The sequence below is a fragment of the Callithrix jacchus genome, chromosome 3 (genome assembly GCF_049354715.1).
Source record: "Callithrix jacchus isolate 240 chromosome 3, calJac240_pri, whole genome shotgun sequence".
NCBI classification, from domain to species: domain Eukaryota; kingdom Metazoa; phylum Chordata; class Mammalia; order Primates; family Cebidae; genus Callithrix; species Callithrix jacchus.
Genome location: NC_133504.1, coordinates 155,908,590 through 155,932,110, shown reverse-complemented (window position 1 = coordinate 155,932,110; position 23,521 = coordinate 155,908,590). Strand labels below are relative to the sequence as shown.

At 44.1% G+C, this 23,521-nt stretch overlaps 2 protein-coding genes and 1 long non-coding RNA gene across 6 annotated transcripts in view; all 3 read left to right on the top strand.

Annotated features, from left to right (window-relative positions):
• The first annotated feature begins 843 nt into the window (after positions 1 to 843).
• LOC144581830 (uncharacterized) lies at positions 844 to 12,466 on the top strand. Its single transcript, XM_078367397.1, has 2 exons — positions 844 to 1,582; positions 12,328 to 12,466. Exons 1-2 carry the CDS (start codon positions 1,002 to 1,004, stop codon positions 12,353 to 12,355), a joined length of 609 nt encoding a protein of 202 aa, XP_078223523.1. The 5' UTR covers positions 844 to 1,001; the 3' UTR covers positions 12,356 to 12,466.
• Positions 7,774 to 8,428, top strand: LOC144581831 (uncharacterized). Its single transcript, XR_013533152.1, has 2 exons — positions 7,774 to 7,870; positions 8,240 to 8,428. It is a non-coding gene; the product is annotated as an uncharacterized LOC144581831 (long non-coding RNA).
• TBC1D1 (TBC1 domain family member 1) overlaps positions 12,342 to 23,521 on the top strand; it is a 234,596-nt gene continuing 223,416 nt past the window's right edge. For all 4 annotated transcript variants that reach the window (XM_035293897.3, XM_035293899.3, XM_035293898.3 and 1 more), the window contains exon 1: positions 12,342 to 12,837. In XM_035293897.3, coding sequence (XP_035149788.1) covers positions 12,421 to 12,837 — 417 coding nt within the window. In that variant the 5' untranslated portion in view covers positions 12,342 to 12,420. The remainder of the gene's footprint in view (positions 12,838 to 23,521) is intronic.

Genomic DNA, 23,521 nt, shown 5'->3' with positions numbered 1-23,521 from the left:
TACAGTTCAAACTCTCATCTACCTCCCTAAAATCCACCTCCAGCTACATTAAGGGAAAAAAAAATCCAGAAAGATGCCACCTGGGTGTCTGCAACTGCCTCCCTGAGTACCCGGCTCTCCCCTCCCTATGGACTTGTCTCTGGAGAGGATGTGATGCCTCTTACTTTTCTCAAATCCCTCTCCCCACCCTGCCAGTGACGTTGTGCCTGTGTGCCTGGTGGGATACGGATCTGGGAGCTTTGCCTGTTTCTTGCGCACTGCCATCCCCCAGTCCTCGCAGCGAGCTCCTTCCTCCTTGCACTCTGCAACACCGCTAGGAATGTCCCCAAACCTGATCGGGGGCAGGCACACCGGGGCGTGCGTGTGCCTGTGCCTGTTTGTGTTCCTGCGCGTGTGCCGAGAGCGCGGGGCAGGAAAAAGCGCCTAATCCAGGCTCTGCGTCACTCCCGCAATTGGCTAGAAATGGAGTTTCCTAGTATTTAGTCCCGGGAGGGCACTTCGCCTTCGCTGTTTCCCAGAGTCCCAGATTTTCCTGCCTTGCCTGCCAGCGCCCCATAGGGCATCTGTGCCTCAGTTCACCCCCTGACATCATCCAAGGACGGGGAGAAGGGGCAAGGCGGGGAAGAGCCAGGTGGCTTGGTCGTCCCCCGGCCCCCGCCCCCCATGTTTTGTGCAGTTTTTACCACGTCCGTTTCGGAGGGAGAAGGGGAGGAGAGGGTGCAGATGAGGCGAGGCTCCTTCGGGAAGACTGGCGGGCAGTGCCACCTGCTGAGAGCCATTCAGGCCGAGCGAGCGGCGGGCAGTGCCACCTGCTATAAATAGGCCGCCAAGGACAGGGTGTGCGACTGCACATCCCGCCACGAGGGCCTGCATCACGAGCGGGGCCTCGAATCCCCCGCTCCTCAGGGAAACACTGTGCCCAGATCCTGCGGAGGGGGCTGGATGGGGCGTCAGCCCGAGTACCTCCCCCCCCCCATTTCCCCCACAGACACTGGCAGAGGATGGCCCGCGGGCTGGGGGGCGGGGGGTGGCAAGGAGGGGAGGGAGGCCGCGGTGGACCCGCAGTGCAGCAGCTGTTGCTCGCGTGCGACTCGCCTGTCCGGGCCGTGCTGCCCGGGCACAGTCACACGGCGCAGTGGGGAGGAGGAGAGCACCGAGTCCCCCTCCCGGCTCCCCGGGGACCGAGTGGGAAGATCCCGGCTCCTGTCCTCCCCTCGCCTCTCCAGCGCTCGCCCAGCCGGGGAGGAGGAAACGAAAGCCGCGCTCAGACACCTCCTCTTCTTCCTCCTCCTCCTCTTCTTCCTCCTCCTCCTCCTCCTCTTCTTCGGCTGCTGCTCCTGGTGCCGCCACCGTCCGCCAGTGCCTGTTGCTGCCGCCGCGGCGGGACCCGCTGTGTCCTCAGCCGGGTGGAGAAGAGACGGGCGCCGAGCCGAGGGGAGCCCCCTCCCCAGCCTCCCGCGACTGGAAGAGCGCAGCCAGCAGGGCACGATGGACGCCCCACCCGCCCAAGCAGTCCCCAGGATGCCCCCGAGCACCTGCGCTTCTCGGCCGGGTCCTGGGCTCTGAGCGCGCCGCGGTACAGGTAAGGCGCCTTCTGGGGTTTCGTCCTCGCCACCCCGCTGGCTCCTCCCGGGGCATCGTGGCCGCCCCCGCCCCCGCCCCTAGCACGCCCCTGCCCCGGCTGGCCGCGGAGAGGGCGACAGCTGGCCGCGCAGGGACGCTCCTGCTGACTTAGCCCGCGGGGTCTCTCGAGGGAGGAAGTTCATTGCCATCTCGCTGCTCTCCGGCCCCCCACCCCCACCCCCACCCCCACCCCCACCCCCAGACGAAAGCGAAACCTTGATGTTACCAGCGACCCGAGAGCTCCGCGGGCTTCTCCCCCCGCCCTCTCACTGGTCCGCGCATCTCTCCCCTCCCCCCTGCCGCCAAATATCTCGAGGGCTAGCGTGTTTGCAAGGAGACCAGATTGGGAAGAGTGTGGTCAGAGTGACCCCAAGCCACCCTTTAAAAGTTCAGGGTACTTTGCAGTAGTAACTTTGGCAGCTCCGCCAGTGCGCGCAACATTTCTTTCTATGGGCACATCCTGTACCAGTCATTTTGAAACCCTGCTCAATTGTTTCTAGCCGCTTCCTGATGGTTCTGTGATGATGAGGCCCCTCAAACTTCACCAGGCATTGAGGTTTTTTTTCTGTTTGTTTTTTTCAAAGAGGCGTCATTATTTGAAATCCACCTAGATGTGGCTTTTCCTGTTTTGATTTTATTTAACATAGCTTGTTTTCCGGAAGTTGTTTTAAAAAGAAAAGGAATTGAAAGTGATGGCTGTTCCTTCCACCAAACAGTTTAATGTTCAGGGTGCCCCATGTTGATGGATACGTCTTCACTTCATAGATTTCTCATTGCTTCCTTTATGATGGGATGATTTTGTTTATTAATAAAATCGGACTTTGAAAGCGTTTAAAAAATGACCTGGTTTAAATGGGTCACACCCAAGAAACTGAGCTATCTGTACAAGTTCAAACTTCTAAACTTTTTGCACTGGTCCTAAGCTGAATGCAGAGGCCCTGGTCAAAACCCCTTGTTTAGGAGAGCAGAATGACCTCCCTAGATGTGAGCTGGGATTGGTAGGAGTTGGAGAACGGCCACCTCTGGGTTTTGTTGTTTGGGGAGTCTGCTGCCTGTGGGAGGGGTTGGGGTGTAAGAATGAAAGAAGAGCTGCTGCCAGTGGCTAGGAATCCACTTTGGAGAACGACTTTTTATATTTCTGATTCTTCGTATTCTGTCACTCCCATGAATTAGTAATCCCTGAACAGGTGAGTTTGACAGCTTTTTCTAGAGTTGAGATGGCTTTTCTTGGTCGGGAAAGAGGAGTGCATCATCATCAGCTCCTTCTCGGGAGCTGTCTTAAGGCATAAGGACTTTGCATGAAAGAGTTTGCATAGAAAAGGTTTAGCTGCTTTTGTAAACAGGTGTTTTACAACTATTTGAAATTGGATGCTATCATAGTTTCACAGTCTGCCCGTTTCTTGTTATTTTCTAGCATACTATAGAAAAATAAGACCACAACAAAGTCCCAGCCACTTGAGAGGCTGAGGCAGGAGGATCACTTGAGCCCGGGAATTTGAGGCTGTAGTGAGTTATGACTGTGCCACCTTACTTGAACCTGGATGAAAAAGTGAGATCTCATCTCTTAAAAAAAAGTTTAGGGGACATTTTCTGAAGTGAACATGAGTATAAAACACTATTGAGTGCAAGGAGACATGGAAGAGACTAAGTGGTTCAAAGCAGGAAATAAAATCATCAGGTGATCATTAAAATGATTTATTTCATGTGGATTTGTCCAGGCATTTGCAAATCAGGAGAACAGGGGGAAAAAAATCATTGGTATAGTTATAAATTCTTACATTATATTTTCAAAGGAAAATTTTGCAAATGAGATTCCTTGTCATAGTCTATTTTTATCTATTCCAATGAGAGTGCTGGGGATTCCCCTTTTCACTATGACAGCATTTCTGCTTGGGTGGCTGTCATGTCAGTGTCGACCTGGTGTCCCATAAGGCATAGTTTGTCAAAACGCTAGTGGATATTAGGAGGAAATGTGCAACTCTGAAGCAACAGACCTTGCCCTTCCTCCTCATCATCCAGCTGGTGATAATCCCTGTCCCCCACTTCCCTAGAAGGCAGCTCTGACCAGGAAGGCTGCAATCACAATGACATGTACCCCTGTGCCGAACCGGATGTGGGTGAGTGCCTCCTTTGTGGTCCAGATCTTCTAGGATCTTCTAGAATGTACCACTGGCAAGCGGTGGGGAGTGGGGAGGCTGCACCAAGCAGCATGGCTGTTACCTCTTCTGTGTTCACAGCAGCATCTTCAGTTGTCTTGATGCCTGGAGTAGGAACCACAGCTGCCTGCTTTGTTGGCCACCAGCTTCCTGGCAGAATAGGTAGGGAGGAGAGCAAGGGGCTCCAGAGGATTCTGTCTTTGAGCATGCTATTAATTTGATCTGACAGAATGGCAGCTCCCTGAAGCCCTTCCTACTGTCTCCACAGCATTTCTTTGTATGTAGGTCCCCAGTTTTTGCTCTTTTCAGATTTCCAGAGAACTGAAAATGTATCACAGCCCATCTGGGGACTTCCTGCGTATGTGTGGGTGCCTCAGGATCATTTGTTTTGCCCTTTTCTGGTCTACTGTGCTGCCCTTATCAAGTTTAATGACCACGTCAGTTTCAATATTTGATATATTTCTCAGCCAGTTTCATCTCTTGGTCATTAAACTTGAGAAGTAAAATCTTCTCATTAAAATGACTGAATCCATGGCCAGGCATGGTGGCTCATGCCTATAATCCCAGCACTTTGGAAGTCCAAGGTGGGTGGATCACTTGAGGTCAGGAGTTCGAGACCAGCCTGGCCAACATGGCAAAACCCTATCACTACAAAAATTTAGATACACAAAAACTAGCCAGGTGTGGTGGCATGAGGCTGTAGTCTCAGCTGTTTAGGAAGCTGAGGCAGGAGAACCACTTGAACCTGGGAAGCAGAGGTTGCAGTGAAACATGATTGCGCCCTTGAGTCCGTTCAGCAGCTGAGGAGTGTTGGGGTTTTAGCCCTGATAACAAAGGATTTAGGTTTTCAGTCAGAACTGTTGCCTTACAATTTCTTTTATGACTTTCCTTTTTTTCCAACCCCACAGTCCAATAAAAATACCTTTAAACCAGATTATTCACAAAATCCATGAAGGTTTTCATCTTCAAGTTTTTTGATATTGCTAAGCCAAAAATTGCATTTGATGGGATCTTAGATTTAGGGGCAATGTGTCCCTTTTCAGATTCTAAATGTTTAGAAAAAGATTTGTCATATTTGGGCCACCTGAAAGACTCTTGATATATAGGTTTTTGTCAAGCCATGCAGAATGTAGGAAACACGTTTTAGTCCCAACAAAGAGGCATTTACTTTTGAGTGTGCCTGTTTTCTCTGAGATGAGCAACAGATATTTCTCTCTTAAAAAGAGAATGCGGCTGGGCGCGGTGGCTCACACCTGTAATCCCAGCACTTTGGGAGGCCAAGGTGGGTGGATCACGAGGTCAAGAGATCCAGACCATCCTGGTCAACATAGTGAAACCCCATCTATACTAAAAATACAAAAAATTAGCTGGGCACGGTGGCGCTTGCCTGTAATCCCAGCTACTCAGGAGACTGAGGCAGGAGAATTGCCTGAACCCAGGAGGTGGAGGTTGCAGTGAGCCGAGATTGCACCATTGCACTCCAGCCTGGGCAACAAGAGCCAAACTCCGTCTCAAATAAATAAATAAATAAATAAGAGAATGCATTTATTTAACAGCACATTATATTTGTCAGCACATCTAAACTTCCAAAGTAGGTAAGCACTATGGATTCTTTGTCAGAATTAGTGAATTTACACATGCAGAGTGTTTAGAACAGTGCCTGGTACACAGTGAGCACTCAATATTATTTATTGCTATTATTATGTTTATTTATTTTATACTTTTAGAGTATAATTTTGATGTTAGGTTTGGATTGCTGAGGCCAAGCAAAATTTAGATAGAACAACCCAGCTAATCCACTAGAAAGATATTTGAGGGTTATTCCCATCTAAAGATACTGTTCTATGAGAAACAACAGAAGTTTGTGGACAAGACAGATGAGGATTCAAATCCTGCCTTCACAGTTTATTAGTGAGGGGACGCTTTGGTAAAATGAGGATGACAAAACCTACTTCTCAGAGTTGGGAACACACAGAAGATCATGTAAAATGTCCATGAAGTTCTAGGTGGTCAACAGATATTCCTCTAGCAAAGTGGTTAAGAGCAAGCAAACTCTGGAGCTAAAGGGCCTGGGTTCAAATCCCAATTCTGCCACTTCTTACAATACAGTCTTGGGCAGGTGACTTCACTTCTCTGTGCCCTATTCAATGATAATATTCCTTATTGTCCAACATTGCTGTGAGTTAAATCAGTTAATAAACACACCAAGATAATGTGTTAATAACTATTTTTTTACTTTTAGCAGAATAACTTAAAGAAATCCTGCAGATGGGAGGTTTATATATAATCTCTGAAGCCTGGCTAGGACCCTCCCCCATTTTCCCACCCTTTTTTTCTGTGCAATAAAAAGAGTATAAGAAGTGACAGTGGCATTCTAAAGGACTAGCCTCAAATTGACTCTAATTTATATGACTCACACCGGTAATCCCAGCACATTGGGAGGCTGAGGCGGGTGGATCACAAGGTCAGGAGTTGGAAACCAGCCTGACCAATATGGCAAAACCCCGTCTCTACCAAAAATACAAAAATTAGCCGGGCATGGTAGCGCACACCTGTAATCCCAGCTACTAGGAAGGCTGAGGCAGAAGAATTGCTTGAACCCAGGTGGTCGGGGAGGAGGCAGAGGTTGCAGTGAGCTGAGATCATGCTATTGCACTACAGCCTGGGTGACAGAACGAGACTTCATCTCAAATAGTAACAATAATTTATATGAGAAAGAAGTCATTTAAAAGCATCATAACTTTACATGTGAAATTAGAGAGGCACACCCTAGTGCTAAAGCATCCTGATGATGAAAACATTTAGAACCACTGGTTTCAGGAGCTCCATGCAATGGTGAAAGAGCCTCTACTCCAAGGATTGTTGCTACCTGTGGGATTCTTGGGTGAGTAACACACAGCTCCCATTGGGGTAGAATTCTCTGGAGGAAGTGGATGAAGAGTGTGGCCAAGCCAGTGATCCTACTGCATGGTATTAGAGTACTTCAGGTTGCAATATAATTCTGTTCAGTTGCAAGCCCATTCCATCTGGGGTAAAGAAGAGAGAAATTAAACCATTGATTCACAGAGCAATGTGAGTGGCCGCCTGGGGACTTCCTGCCCATTCTGAGGTCCCCAACTGCTAATCAATATTGGCTGGTTCCTAATCGGGCCTAGAGTTAGAGGCCACTAGCACCCCTTCATTCGTCCTTTCTCCTCCCCCTCCCCACTCCCACCAGCATTCTGAGGAGGTGAGGGCTGAAACTGCAGAGGCTGTTGTGTTGTTAGTTACTGGAAAGCCCCCATCCTGCTCTCTGGGGTTTGCTGGGAAGGAGTGGAGGGGGCTGGGAAGAAAGGGGGTTCCCAACAGGCAGCTTACTAACACCTGCCATCGCTTCTCTCAGTTCCTGATCAGTAATTCCCATCCTTTCCTTGTATACCTCCCTCACATTTTTGTTCTTGAAGGGAAGATGGGAGCAGCTTTCTATCCCCACACAACGTTGGGGACATTTGATATTATACATGATGAAAATAAGATTCACCAGATTTTAGAGATGGAAGAAAACTTGGAGATGATCTTGTTCCATTCTCTTATAAGAATAAATGAGATTTGAAGAAGCTGAGTAACTTGCTTTTTCAATTTCACACTTGAAAGTGTTTTCATAAGGAAGTTGGGGTTCTCTGCAGCACTTGGATGGGAGTCAGGGACTTCGATTGTCCCAATTCTGTCACTAAATTTGGACACACCACTTAACTTTTCCAGAATCCAGTTGCCTCAGCTCAAATATTAGGGAAATTTCTAAATGACTTGAAAGGACCTTGTTAGCTTTAAAATTTTATGATTCTAAGTGCATACTGCCGGAGATACGTAGCATAGCAGGACTCATTAACAAGATTATTGAAACTGTCCTAATAAAGGACATCTTTGTGTCTTGGGTAGCTACTGTGTTTAAAGACTGTGCTAGATAGGAGTCGTACAGAATACAAAGGTTCTCCGGAGAGGGACAGGGTGTGTACACAGACAACTCTACTAGCAAGAACATTACTAGAAGCTCATTGGAATCACAGTATTTCTTGCTGAGGGTGTGAAACATGAGAGTTCTTCCTTGGAATGTAAGGTTCTATTTGGGGCATAAAGTATGGTCAGAGGTTGAGTGCAAATAATGTGGATTAAGATGGCTTTAAAAAATAATCTAATGGTTTATATTAAATTGCTGAAAAGTAATTGCAGTTTTTGCTATTCTTCTTCATGGCAAAGATTGCAGTTACTTTTGCGTCAACCCCCTAATATATTTGCATAGTTTATCTCTGTTATGGAACTTTTTATTGACAAGTAATGTAGATACTCACCTGGTCTAAATTACCCTGAATCTTGTATTAGCAAAATCTGAATTGCTTATAAATAATTATGGCTATGTCGAAGGTAGAACTTCTTATTTGATAGTTTATGAACAATGCTAAGATCTAATGTATTTTTTACAGAGAAGCTGAAAACATGCTACAGCTGGTTGAAAAGCAAAAACTTGGCCGGGCGCAGTGGCTCACGCCTGTAATCCCAGCACTTTGGGAGGCCGAGGTGGGTGGATCACGAGGTCAAGAGATCGAGACCATCCTGGCCAACATAGTGAAACTGCGTCTCGAAAAAAAAAAAAAGAAAAAGAAAAGCAAAAACTTTAGCCATTCAAATAGTTTTGTCAATGAAATGGCAGGACTCATTTGATGAATGATTACTACCGACTGAATTGAGTAATTTTTGGCACTGTGTACATCTATACTCAAAGAAGGAAACTGAAAGTCATTTTGCTATGCTTGTTACCACTAAATTAATAACTGCCTCATCTAAAATAATTGGTAGAGCTCAGATTTATCCTTTGTAATAATTCTAGTACTTCTTTAAACATGTTTTGGGATTAACAGCTGTCAACAGTTAGAGCATGAAACAGATTCTGTTACGGGAGTAGAAGGTGATCCAGACATTTAATATCATTTTCACCTGTAAGTGAGAGAGAGAATAAAGAGAAAGAGAGATCATTATTTATGGGATTATGTGAACTTCAAGTCTGTTTTCATTATTAGGGGAAGCTGTGCTTTAGAGAACAGTCAGGGACTACACTCTCATGAAACGCCTGAGCTGTAAAGAAAGTATTGCTTTATTTTTGAATGTTTGAACATTTGAAATAAAAAATGAGCTATGAATTGTGTTCAAATTATATTATAAAAATTTGCTCTTGACATTGTGCATATATATTATGCAGAAAAACATAGAGTAGAAAGAATAGACTTCAGTTCCATTTCAGAAAAGTCTTAAAATTTGAATACTGACTTTGGAAATCCCAAACGTGAGGAGTTCAAGAAGCTTACAGTCTTCCTGAGGGACACCTATTCAAACTCTTAAATATTGTGATTAGGTACAAAGTGCAGAAAAGCCTGCTGACGCATGTCCTAAATCACCTTGGAAAAAAGAGGTGGTAGTTGCTTAAGGTAGGACTTTGTATATGTTAAGTATCAGTTGGAAACAGAAGACAAGGATGGGGACTGTTGGGAGTTGATGCTCCATGGGTCGTTCCTGTTTCTACACATCCGGTGAGCAGGGCATTGAGCGCCTGCGTTCTGAACTGCCTTTTCCATCGTGTCTCTACAGCAAACAGTCATGGAAGATAGAAACAGAGTCTTCTCTAGAGCAAAGGGCAGACATGATTGCTTCCTGAACTTCCCACTATAAAATATTCAGGCTCCGGACAGGTGTGGTGGCTCACCCAGCACTTTGGGAGGCCGCGGCAGGTGGATCACCTAAGGTCAGGAGTTCAAGACCAGCCTGACCAACGCAGTGAAACTCCGTTGTAGAGTGAAACTCTACTAAAACTACAAAATTAGTTGGGCGTGGTGGCACATGCCTGTAATCCCAGCTACTCAGGAGGCTATGGCGGGAGAATCGCTTGAACCTGGGAAGCGGAGGTTGTGGTGAGCCGAGATTGTACCATTACACTCCAGCCTGGGCAACAAGGGCAAAACTCCATTTCAAACAAAAAAGTTCAGTCTCCCTAAACTCAGCTTCTTTTCCTGTAACCCACCATGATACAGATGTCACCTGACCTGTGGGAGTTAGGTGTCAGGGAACCAACACAAGTGCTGGCTGACTGGCTACTGTGACCGCTCTGAGCAATAAATTGTCCTTCGTCTCCACCCAGGAGTCTCCTGTTTTCTACCAGCAGGCTAACTTATGGCAGTGTAACGTGTTAGTTTGCAAGTAAGGTAAAAATATCAGACCCTTTGCAGTTTGTGGGAGGGATTATATTCTGGGAGAGAGGAGCAGTGTGCACTGTGGCTCAGAGGCATGAGAAATCACATTTTGTATGAGGAACCGTAACTAGTTCTCTATCTTCAGAGCCAAAAGGTGCATGAAGGAAAGCATTTTAGGGGAGAATATGAAGTTGGAGCTATAGACAGAGCCAGATTCCTGAGAGACCTGATGTGCCATGTAGAAGAGTTCAGATTGCATGGGGCCAGTTAGTAGAGAATTTTTAGCAGGGGTGTGACATGTTACATTTTACGTTGATTAAGTTACTCCAGGAAATATGTGACAGGTGGATTGAAGGATGGGGCACCTTTTCTCCAGGTGAGAAAATAGAGTGAGATGGTGGCGTCAGTTAGAGGTAGTAATAGATGAGGAAAGAATCTGAATGACCCCTTGGCCATTCAGTGAATAGTGATGCTATTCACCTAGATACCGTCTATAGGAGGGAAGAGAGATTCTGGGAAGGAGGAGGTGAGACTGAGTTAGCTTTAAAATAACCAAATTCAGGCCTACAAGTCTATAGGCTATCCAGATAGAACATGTAATGGCCTATATGGATCTAAACTCAGGAAGGAGGCTTCCGTGGGAGAAGAACACTTGGGCACCATTAGGGTGTATGTGGAAGATGCATTCTTGTGCAGCAGTCAAGAGGATGGACTTTACAGTCAAGCGCAAATTGCCCCCCAGTTCCCTGTGATAAGTGACTCAAGCTCTCCAGGCTTCAACTTCCTAGGTCATAATAGTGGGCTCTAGCAGATCAGGCTGTTAGGAAGATTAAACATGAGACAACATATGCAAAACCAGAGTGCATCTGTCTGATTCACTCTTCTCTCCCTCGTGTCCACCATAGTGCCGGACTCAAAGCAGGGGTTCAATCGGTATTTTAAAAGAGTAACTGAGGGGCTTAATAAGTATTTTTAAAGAATAACCAAGGTCTCTCCAATTAAAAAAAAAAAAGACATTTCCTTTAATTTCAGACTTTCCTTGGCTGTGGCTGTCTTTCTCTTCCTTCCCTCTAAGGGAAGGTCTACACTGACTGTCTACACTTCCTGTTGACCATCCATCCCTGATTTGTAAGGCCTTGTTTGCACTAGAGATCAACTGAAACTCTGTTAAGCTTGCCCAGGTCCCCAAGGTTTTAAACTTTAAAGGGGGCTATATAGTCCCTGACTGCCTCATCCTCTCTGAATTTCTCAACCTTGGCCACACCTTCCTTCTTGAAACTCTTCTGATTCTCATCTTCCCTTTCTGGTTGTTTCTTTTCACGTACTTCGAAGGCTTTTCTTCCTGTGTTTGACTTCATCCTTTCCCTTCCTTCCACCTGCTGTTCTGGACAATCTCACCTAATCTTTGGTGTCAACCATCACATTCTGATCATCCTGCTGCTGATGACAGCAGGATGTCATCAAGCCAAGGTAGCTGGATCACCTGAGGTCAGGAGTTTGAGACCAGCCTGGCCAACATAGTGAAACCCGTCTCTACAAAAAATATAAAAATTAGCCTCACGTGGTGGTGGGTGCCTGTAATCCCAGGTATTGGGGAGGCTGAGGCAGGAGAATTGCTTGAACTGCGGAGGCAGAGGCTGCAGTGAGCTGAGATTGTGCCACTGCACTCCACTCTGGGCAACAGAGTGAGACTCTATCTAAAAAAAAAAAAAAAAAAAAAGCTTCTACCAAACCCAAACCCAAACTCCCTCAACTGCATTTCCCTCTCTATTTTCTTTCTTTCTTTTTTTGAGACAGAGTTTCCCTCTGTTGCCCAGGCTGGAGTGCAGTGGCGCAATCTCGGCTCACTGCAACTTCCGTCTCCTGAGTTCAAGTGATTCTCCTGCCTCAGCCTCCCAACTAGCTGAGATTACAGGCATGCGCCACCACACCTGGCTAATTTTTTTATTTTTAGTAGAGACGAGATTTCACCATGTTGGCCAGGCTGGTCTCAAACTCCTGGCCTCAAGTGATCTGCCCACCTCAGCCTCCCAAAATGCTAGGATTACAGGCATGAGCCACCGTGCCAGGCCAGGAGGCTTATGTTTAACAGTAGTTTCCCAGTGGCCTCTTTGGTACCTGTAGTGAGTGTGACAGTTATGCCATTACCAGGTTTTATATGGAATACAATTTTGAGAAGCTCTTTCTAGGCAGAGGAGCTTGTTTGAACCAATATTCACCTCTTCTTACATTTGGGTTTCAGGCTTTTGAGTTGTTCTGAAACAATAACCCTTTGAAGTCATATTGATATGACTTCATTAAATTCTAATGCCTCTCGTTTTCTCCCCCAGGTTTTTGCATACGAAGTATGTGAAATAGATTGCTTGGTCTAAAAGAGAAAAAGAGTGGCAACTGCTTTGCTGAGTTCCCAGACCGTTCCTAAGATGGAACCAATAACATTCACAGCAAGGAAACATCTGCTTCCTAACGAGGTCTCGGTGGACTTTGGCCTGCAGCTGGTGGGTTCCCTGCCTGTGCATTCCCTGACCACCATGCCCATGCTGCCCTGGGTTGTGGCTGAGGTGCGAAGACTCAGCAGGCAGTCCTCCAGGAAGGAACCTGTAACCAAGCAAGTCCGGCTTTGTGTTTCACCCTCTGGACTGAGATGTGAACCCGAGCCAGGGAGAAGTCAACAGTGGGATCCCCTGATCTGTTCCAGCATCTTTGAGTGCAAGCCTCAGCACGTTCACAAACTGATTCACAACAGTCATGACCCAAGTTACTTTGCTTGTCTGATTAAGGAAGACGCTGACCATCGGCAGAGCATCTGCTATGTGTTCAAAGCCGACGATCAAACAAAAGTAAGTTGAGATGGGAATCCAAAAGACGAACGTGTGGCTGGCTAGTTTTTATTGCTTGAGGGTCAAGAAATTTATTTTAAGTATACCAAGATGAATAAGGAATCCATGCTGCAGTTATAAACTGATTACTTTGCTGAATTTTTGGTTTATGGTGATCATTGATAGCTTTGAAGCACATTTGATAACGGATATGAGAAATGATCAGTTTTTGAGTTCAAAAATTCAAGAGAAATAGGTCTAAAACTACTAAATAAGAGCAGAAATGTTAAGATGCACATTATTCCGGATGAATGTTCTAAAGCAGTGCTTCTCAAACTGAAATGTGCTTGTGCGTCACCTGGGGATCTTGTTAAAATGCGAATCTTGATTCAGTAGGTCTGGGGCGGACCCCAACACTGCCTTTGTAACAGGCTGCCAAGAGATGCTGACGCTGCCCTTTTGCAGGTTGTACTTTGAATGGCCAAGTTCTAAATCTCCACATTTGTAACCCTATTAAGAAAAATACAGTTTTTCGTAAACTGCAGGAAAACGCTCCTGGCCAGTTTCCAAGGTATAATGTTCACTCAGGCAAAGGTCATTGATAAGAACAGTAGATATGCATCTAAGTGTTGATGCTATCGGGGGTTCTTTGTGTTTTTTTCTTTCGCAAACCTCACGTCAGATCTGATTAGCTTGTTATCTCATGATGTGGCTTCAAAAAAATGTATGAGACATGGTAAAAGCTCTGTTCTTTTCTTGTTCATTTGTGCTGGCTTTGTTATTAGCATTAACTGTGGTTCTGGACAGGACTCGTTTGAAGCTGCTTGTCTGTTTTATGAGGATTAGCTTAGATAAAATTGAAAATATAATTCAAATAGCCACTTTCTCAGTTGGGCCCAGGGCCCCACAGCTAACCCCATGGACCATGGAGTCTCGCTGTTATTTTGGGTGCCAAGGAAGACAAGTCACATATGATTCAAGCTGTCAGCCACATGTACAGGGCGGGGATGCCAGTGTCAATCCACATGTTAACTGTCAATGAAACTTTGAAATGTTCTTATATTTTCAAGTTTAAAATCTGAATAGAAATGCTGAAGTTTTCTCTCTGGACTCCATTAGGTTATTTTGTATACTCTTTAGGGTGTCAGAACCTTATTTAGAAATTAATGTTCTTGGTACCAAATAGAGGCCTTGTTTGTTCATTTGTTGGTTCTTCTAGTCGTTGATTCAGAATTGCGATTGCAGGTACTGTTGGAGGTGATATTAGCAGAGGCTTGCAGGAAGGCAGGAGCATCAGTGGGGAATAGGACCACATGATCCATGCACAAGACATGACGGAAGGACTGAGGATGGAGCCTTAGACACACCTGAAGTGTGGAGGAGGCTTTGTGAAATAAAGACTAACATGGAGCTCAAAACCACAATTCGCTCACGGAATCAAACTCTCATATTATAAACTATTTCATGTTACTGTCGATGCATCTCAAGTGGGCGTGACAGCATCAGGCTTGGAGATTCAGAGAGACTAACCTCCTGCATTCTAATCCTACTTCTGCACCCATAAACTGGGTGGCCTCAGGCAACTGAGTCTGTTTTCCTCTCTGTTAAATGGGGATAATCTCAGTCTTTATCCAATAGAGTTGTTGGAAAGACTAAATAATGTAGCAATGGACCTGAAACTTAGTAAGCATTTCTAGTCATAAAAATGTTTTCATCCAAGAAAATTTTACTGGAGGCAGATTATATGCTAATTTCATTTCAAGTCTTAAGTGAAAAGAAACAGGATACCTAGATGAGTGTCTTCAGCTCTCAAAGAGGAGATTCTGGTCATCTTTGAGGAACATTTTAAAAACTACAGGTTTTTAAATAATAGAACCCTTCATGGTTCCTATTATTTGGACAAATTCCAGAATGAAAATCAGAGGACTGAACAGCCTGTACCTCAGTCCAGCTCTATATGGCATTTGGACTGAGTTTCCTTGGGGAGAGTTTTTACCTGGAATTGTTGTTCAGCACTTTACACATCTGACTCTTTCCCAAAATCTTTTACAGCCATCTGAGAACAGGCTTCTGGCCAGTCATTCAGATGCCTGAGAAGAGAAAGAGATTTATAACCAAATTCTGTAATTGGGACTTCCAGTCTTTCCCAAAGAATTAGACTAACTATATTCTAAAAAGCCATGGTTAAAATGTGAATTCGTTCTTAAGTTATTTTTGGCTTGCATACCATTTTTGCAAACACCAATTGTGATTACTCAGAGTATAACCTGCTGTCATTCTGTTCATTTTATAAAAGAATAATTTGTAACATAGGTACATACCTCAATCAGTGAGTTCGTTATTGGAAACGAAACAGTAAATCAGGGCCGTGATGCTAACGGCATGATAGACTTTCTGTTCCTGGGACACCACTGGCACTGTATCTCATAGCGATGGATTAGCTGCTGTAGGAGCATGTTAACCTCCATGTTCTTGACTATCTGTATCATTTGCTGGGTGAAATAATTCTCCAGGTTAAGGCCTCTTCTAAACAGATGAGGTCAGCATCAACTGCATTTGCCAGAGAAGACATATGCATTTATTGCCAGCGTCATAAACCCAGAACTACAGTTTGTGAGGAAACCCTTTGATCAGCATCTAATTTATTCACTGAGAAATGTCTAGGGAGAAGAGGCATGTAAAGGATCATTTTATAAGCACACTATGAGATTGTGTTTTCCACTGTATGTTCCATAGAATATGAGGGAACTTCAAAAAGTTTTGTGGAAAAATGGAATTAAAAAATAACAAACATATGTATGCATGTGTGTATATATATATATATATATATATATATGCTTCATTTCTCAACATAAACTTTATCAAGTTCAAGACACTTTTGTAAGCAATGATAACAGCCATTGAGTTTGTCCCTAAAGAACTGAGGGTCCTGGGAATTTAACCATGTTTATACAGTCTTATATTATTAACTAAAGAATAGTTGGCGCTCTTTAAAGATCTTTGAAAATGAAGAAGCAAAAAGAAGTCAGAAGGAGCCAAATTAGGCCTGTAAGGTGGATGCCTAATGATTTCTCATGGAAACTCTTGCAAAACTGCTTCTGTTTGACGAGAGGAATGAGCAGGAACCTTGCTATGGTGGAGAAGGACTCTGGCGAAGCTTTCCCAGGCATTTTTCTGCTGAAGCTTTGGCTAACTCTCTCAAAACACTCTCATGATGAACGATGTGACTGTTCTTTGGCCCTCCAGAAAGTCAACAGCAAAATGCCTTGGGTATCCCAAAAAACTGCTGCAATGATTTGCTCTTGACCAGTCCTCTTTGGCTTTGACTGGACCAATTCTGTTCTTGGTAACCATTGCCTGAATTTGGCTTATCTTTGGGATTGTGCTAGTAAAACCGTGTTTCATTACCTGTTTCATTACATGTTACAGTTGTTTGAAAACATACTTCAGGATCTTGATCCCACTAGTTTCAAATTTCCATTGACTCCAGATGTGGTGGCTAACACCTATAGTCCCAGCACTTCGGGAGGCCAAGGCAGGCAGATCACGAGGTCAAGAATCGAGACAATCCTGGACAACATGGTGAAACCCCGTCTCTGCTAAAAATACAAAAATTAGCTGGGTATGGTGCCATGTGCCTGTAGTCCCAGCTACTCAGGAGGCTGAGACAGGAGAATCCCTTGAATCCGGGAGGTGGAGGTTGCAGTGAGCCAAGATTGCACCACTGCACTCCAGCCTGGTGACAGAGCGAGACTCTGTCTCAAAAAAAAAAAAATTCCATTGAAAGCTCTGCTCTCATCTGCAGCTTATCTGGGAGCAATGGTTTTGGCACCCATCAGGTGGAAAGTTTACTTAATGTTAGTTTTTCAGCTGGGATTATGTAAGCTGAACCAGCAGAGATGTCTATGGTGTTGGCTATTGGTTTGTGCTATTAACTGTTGGACTTCTTCAGTGAGGCCATGCCAACATTAATTTTTTTCCTCAAAAAATTATCTGGATGGTTGGCTGCTGCAGGCTTCCTCTTCAATATTGTCTCATCCCTTCTTATTGTTTTTGAGATAGAGTCTCACTCTCTCGCCCAGGCTGGAGTGCAATGGTGCAATCTCAGCTCACTGCAACTTCCGCCTCCCGAGTTCAAACAATTCTCCTGCCTCAGCCTCCCAAGTAGCTGGGATTACAGGCATGCGCCACCACCCTGGGTAATTTTGTAATTTTAGTAGAGACTAATTTAGGGGTTCATCATGTTGGTCAGCCTCATCTCAAACTCCTGACCTCAGGTAATCCACCCATCTCAGCCTACCAAAATGCTAGGATTACAGGTGTGAGCTACTGTGCCCAGCCTATCTAGCACTTTAATAAAATTTTTAAGAGTCTATGATTCTGTACCTTCATGCATTGACAATTTGGAAAATAATGGTTCATGAGTTACGCATGCCGCACTCTGAGAACTGCTCTCCTAGGGAAACACTGTGTTTTCTATTCTCCTTGAGTTGTACATTAGTGCATTAAAAACGCTGATAGGCTGGGCGCGGTGGCTCACCCCTGTAATCCCCCAGCACTTTGGGAGGCCGAGGCGGGTGGATCACGAGGTCAAGAGATCCAGACCATCCTGGTCAACATGGTGAAACCCCGTCTCTACTAAAAATACAAAAAATTAGCTGGGCATGGTGGCGCGTGCCTGTAATCCCAGCTACTCAGGAGGCTGAAGCAGGAGAATTGCCTGAACCCAGGAGGCGGAGGTTGCAGTGAGCTGAGATTGCACCATTGCACTCCAGCCTGCATAACAAGAGCAAAACTCCGTCTCAAAAAACAAAACAAACAAACAAACAAAAACGCTGATAATTCCTGTAGCAACACAAACTGTTTAACCTTGTTTAGACTAATTTCCCCAAACATATGAAACCATAGTTTACATTTTCTCCTAACACCCATGAACATCACTCACAGTGTGTGAACACAGTGGCATAAGGTCCTGGGTTAAAATGCAGTGCTGAGTTTGAGTCCATGGTACGTCAATGAACATATCCACTCCGGAAACTGATGGTAATGAGTGACCCTGACTAGATCTTTACCTCATCACACCCTAAAGAAATCAAGAGTCTGCCCAGACTCAGACCTAGAAACATTGTCAAGCCAAAGAAAAGCATCTCGGGGTTCTTCTCTCCAGTTCTTCAGCCTTGCCTCTTCTACAAAATCTCTACTCAGAAGAACATCTGATCTGCCCCTCGTACTGACTGTCACTTTAGATCATGAGTATTTGATTCTTATCCTTTTCTTTATCCACAGAGGAAAATGCTCTGCTTCCTTTAAAGAGAACTTCCAGCACTGAGGAGCAGGAAGCAGAAGTGTTGGGCTGGGGCTTCTGACATGACATGATGCTATTTTACATCAGTCAAAGGAAAGGGGATTTTGAATGGGAAATGGCGGGGATTCTGGGGATGGTAATAGGTAGAGAAATAAAGGCTGGTGTGTAGTCCTGGGCAATGGGCAGACTGTGTGCTGGACCCAGGGTAAGTCAGAGACAGTGTACATGGAAGTATTTTTGGCGTAAGCACCAAATTTTTGTTGTTGCTGTTTGTTTGTTTTGAAAGGCTCTCTCTGTCACCCAGGCTGGAGGGCAGTCGTATGATCTCAGCTCACTGCAACCTCCACCTACTGGGTTCTAGAGGTTCTCAGCCTTCTGAGTAGCTGGGATTACAGGTGCCCGCCACCATGCCCAGCTAGTTTTTTTATTGTTAGTAGAGATGGGGTTTCACTGTGTTGGCCAGGCTGATCTCGAACTCCTGACCTCAAGTGACCTGCCTGCCTCAGCCTCCCAAAATGCTGAGATTACAGACGTGAGGCACTTGTGCCTGGCCGTGCCAAATGTTTTTCAACTGGCGTTTCTTATCCTACTCAAAATATATCATGGCTCTTCAAGCACTGTTACCGACTCTAATAAGATTCTGATCCTCTGGATTTGGTGTCCACTCTGAACATGGCGTGGGTGTTTAACAACTGTGACGGGACAGATGTCATTAATGTGAAAATGCTCGCAGGCTTCCGCTTTTCCATCCTGCTAAAACAATCTGGTAAGTGCCAGCCCGGTTCTTCCCTTTCCCAAAGAGGAAGTCTTATTTCTTGCTGGGAGAGAGGCTGCGTTTGAGGGGGACAGTGTGATACGGAGCATGGGACCGGGCTGCAGCAGGGGAGAGTGAAGCGGAGTAGCTGTGTGGGAAACACATATAGAAGTTGACTTTCTTAAACGTTGCTGGAGAAGATGTATTTGGATTCCCTTTAATGTCCTTTGACAAAATGGGTTTTCTTTTCTATGATTCTTGGCAACTAAACTGCATTTCTTGAAGGTGACACATATCTGAGATTGCACCATGTGGGCCCCCTTACCATTAATTTTAAGACTCCTTGACTCTTTGTAGATCTGATTTTAAACTGATAAATGTTTCCTTTTGAAATTTCCTATAAGGAACCAGTGTATTCTTGCATGAGGCCCTGTAAGCACATCGCCTTTCCAAGTAATGGCATGGGACCTAGTGCCACCTCTCCCAGCCTCTCTGGGCTGCGTATTACCTCACATATTAAACGAGAAGACCGTCTGAAGCCGTTTTTCTGTGACTAGCAGGAGTAATAATTCCATTTCCCTATATCAAAAGCCAGTGCTGCCTGGGCTGAGTTTCATTAGCTAATGTAAAAAAATTTGGGAACTTTATATTTAAGCGTTGCTTCATGTCACTTTGTATTTTACCCATTACTAATTTGTCTTAATAATTCACCATCTGCTTGGAATTTTAAGTTAGCCACTTAATATATGCACCATTATTTTGGGATTTTCAATAGAGCCTGGCTTCGTTGCGTCTCTTGCTTGGCTGTTGTATTTGCCGGCTCATTACTTTCTTTCTTTGCTAGAGTGAAGATCGAGATTACAACACTGAGCTAGAGCATTTTGATTCTGAGGGTGGTTATTCTGAAGAACATGGTATTATTTTTTAAATATTCTCACCTATTCCCCCTTCTATGTTTGGTCATAATCTCTACATTTCAAACATTTGTCTCTTTTGCTACACAGGTAATGATTCTGAGGGGGTCTTGTTAGGTATGTTTTGGAGGGCTTTTTATCTGTATTAAATTTCCACTGGGCGCCTTTAATTCCATCCTGATTTCTTATGTAAAGTTTCATTTGGGGTCCCAGGCGGCCGCTATGACTCAGTCAGGGCTGCACAGAACGGCGTATCCATGTCAGCTAATCAGCACTTGACCGTCTATCATGCTAGACAGAAGTCGGTTGCTGGGCACAAGGGCTGGCAGGAATTCCTTTTCATCTATAAAAAGAATGTCCGGGACTGCATGAACTCTGAAGTATTTGTTGGAAGGTTTAGGTTCTTAACACCGGATTGATTACCTAATTTATTTTTGACTTTGAAAAATGAGTCTGTGGGCTCCAGAAGCAACCACCTTGTGATAGATGCTTAGATCATTTTTGCCTTTTTTATTTTTTTACCCGTATTACTTTATATAGCTTCAAAATTTTTACCAAAGGCTTTGAGTTTGATAATTATTTTTTAAAAATAAATCCATCCCTAAGAATAGACTTTATAAGTATCTTGCTCTGTTGACTTGTATCTTAAAGAGATTTATTTATAGCTCAGACCTTTACTGTCCTGTACAGTAATTAGTAGTCATTTGCAGCTACTGAGCACTTGAAATGTGACCAGTCTGAAATCAGATGTGCTGTAAATACACACAGTGGATTTTAAAGACTTTATTTGAAAAAAAAAAGTAAAAATCTCAATAGTTTTTTAATAACGATGACATGTTGAAATAATATTTGGGGTATGTTGGGTTAAATAAATTACATAACTAAAATTAATTTTACTTATTTCATTTTTACCTTTAAAAAATATGCCTACTAACAGAAAGATAAACTTTGTGTGTTCTCGCTTATTTATGAGAGCTACAAATGAAAACAATTGAACTCATGGAGATAGGGAGTGGAATGATAGTTAGCAGAGGCTGGGAAGGGCAGTGGAGGTTTGGAGTGAGGGGGGATGGTTAATGGTACAAAAAAAATAGTTAGATGAATAAATAAGATTTAGTATTTGATAGAACAGGGTGACTATAGTCAATAATAATTGTACATTTTAAAATAAAAGAGTGCAATTGGATTGTTTGTAACACAAAAGATAAATGAGTACCCATTTATCCTGATGCCGTTGTTACACATTGCATGCCTGTATCAGAATATCTCATGCAGCTCATAAATATATATACCTACTATGCACCCACAAAATTTAAAAATAAAAAAAGTTTAAATATAATTTTTAAAAATATGATGTGCCTACCAGATAATTTTAAACTGTGTACGTAGCTTGCATTCTCTCTTCCAGTTGGTCATGGACTAGACTGGCTTTTTAGAAAGTATTTCAGGAATTAATAAGAATATTCATCACAGAGTGACCACAGGTTCTCCCCGAGACCTTTTTTTTTTTTCCTGCCTTTCATTTGTTCATGATAGAATTTTGCTCAGAGTTCTTCCATAAAGGTCATGTTTTAATCTATAGCCTGCTTTTAAAGTCTAGAAATACATTGCAGTGATCAGAGCCATGTGGACCACCATTTTAGGATATACTGAAGTAGCTAAATATCTTGTTTCTCCCTTTTCTCTCTTCTGAATATCTTTTCTCCCTTTGGAGACTCAGGCATCTACTCTACTCATTGTGGCCTGTCAGCCTCAACCCACCACCAGAGAAGGTGAAGTACAGGGCTGACCTGGCCCTGGGAAAGCTTCAGAAGACACTGGATTGGGGTTGAGATTTGGGGGGGAACCTGATGCAGGACCCCAAGGAAAGAGGTGGACTTGAGCATGGTTGCTGATGTGCATCTTAAGAGTGATTTGGTGGGGATCCTTTCCTGGCTGCTTTTGTTCTGACCACGCATTGAAAATTGTCATTTCTTAAGATCCGGTAATGTAGGTATTTGAAATTTTGCAGATTTGGCATTCATTCATTCGTTGGAATACTACCAATGTGTTGGTCATGTGCTTTGCTGGGTGCTGAGGTACAAAGCCAAACAACGCATGATTGTGACATGAAGAAGTATAATGGTGTTTTATATGCCAAGTATAGGTTCTGAATGCCGTGTTTTCAGGAGTTAGCAAACATCTGTAAGTCAGGAAGAGAAAATTTGAGGGAATGGGTATTGGGATTCACTTGGGGTGGCTGGCAAAATATTAGAGAAATATTAGGGAAAGTTAGGAGATTATAGTCTTTTTTTTTTTTTTGAGACGGAGTTTCGCTCTTGTTACCCAGGCTGGAGTGCAATGGCGTGATCTCGGCTCACCGCAACCTCCACCTCCTGGGTTCAGGCAATTCTCCTGCCTCAGCCTCCCGAGTAGCTGGGATTACAGGCACGCGCCACCATGCCCAGCTGATTTTTTGTATTTTTAGTAGAGACGGGGTTTCACCATGTTGACCAGGATGGTCTTGATCTGTTGACCTCGTGATCCACCTGCCTTGGCCTCCCAAAGTGCTGGGATTACAGGCTTGAGCCACTGCGCCTGGCCCAGGAGATTATAGTCTTAAACTTTCTGGAAGGCCAAAAGGTTTTAATGGAACCTTTAAACTGGTTGGAGGCAACCAGTTCATTGTGTTAGAACTTTAAGTCATAAGGTAAAAGATTAGGATAATAAAAGCTTTCCCAGTTAAGCCTATTTACTCCACATTCCTTTGTCTCTAACTGTTTACTCATGTAAACTTTGTGCTGGATGGTCCTTTCAGGGGGAGGTCAAAGAAGAATTACCTGTTAACAGTGTTTATTCTAGGCCCCAGAACCAAAAGCTTTTATCATCTGTAAAACCACTCTTTTAACTATGTTAATTATCAAAAAGCATGTTGACCTAGAACTTCTATTATTAAACCTATACTGAATAAATGTGAGAAGGAACAGGGAGTCATGATGGGTTAGCTGCAATCGCCCTCTGAAAGCAGCTGACGACCTCCCTAGTCCACTCAAATTCACTATACTCTAGTGTGTGAAAGTGTATTTCATTCATCTGTCACTGAGTCAGGGTCTGCAAGACAGACATCTGCAGGTAGTGATCAATGTCTCAGGTGGTGACCCCAACATGATCAAGGTCTCAGATGGGAGGAGGGCTAGTGTAATAAATGCCTGCAATTGTTTGAAAAGCTGCATGTACAAAAGCAAGAGACAAACTACGAATTGCTCCACAGGGCAGAACTAGGAATAGTAGAAATTTGTAGAGACAAATTTTTGGCTCTTCCTAAGAATTATAGCCATCTAATAATTAAATAGGCTATACTGAACAGTGAACATGGATGGATGTTGTCTCAAGATCTTCACGAGTCATCCTCTATTTCCACACTTCCCAGTAGAAGGAACATCCTACCTGACAATGCTCCTCTCTCTGTTTCAGACAAGTAAAGTTGCCCTTAAATTCATTTTATGTTGAAGGGAAGTTGTTCCCTGTAATATCTAGCTGTTCATCATAGATGTTCTTCTGAAAGGACTCAGAGTAAAAGTAATTTATTTTCCATGAGACATTCAAGTGGGTTTTAAAGGCCTACTGGTAGTTTCCCAGGCCAGTGGGTTGGGTGAGGATTAAATGTATGCTATAAGTAGAGAATATAGCATGTGCCATGCCATGGCCAGTTGGGGAATGAGGAGATGCCCACTGTAGCTGGGCCTGCTGGGT

What these genes read in the sequence shown, in the direction of transcription:
- LOC144581830 (XM_078367397.1), top strand. Translation starts at nt 1,002, where the DNA reads ATGGCCCGCGGGCTGGGGGGCGGGGGGTGGCAAGGAGGGGAGGGAGGC. An exon ending in CTGAGCGCGCCGCGGTACAG is followed by an intron (nt 1,583 to 12,327) that starts GTAAGGCGCCTT and finishes TTTCTCCCCCAG; the next exon opens with GTTTTTGCATACGAAGTATG.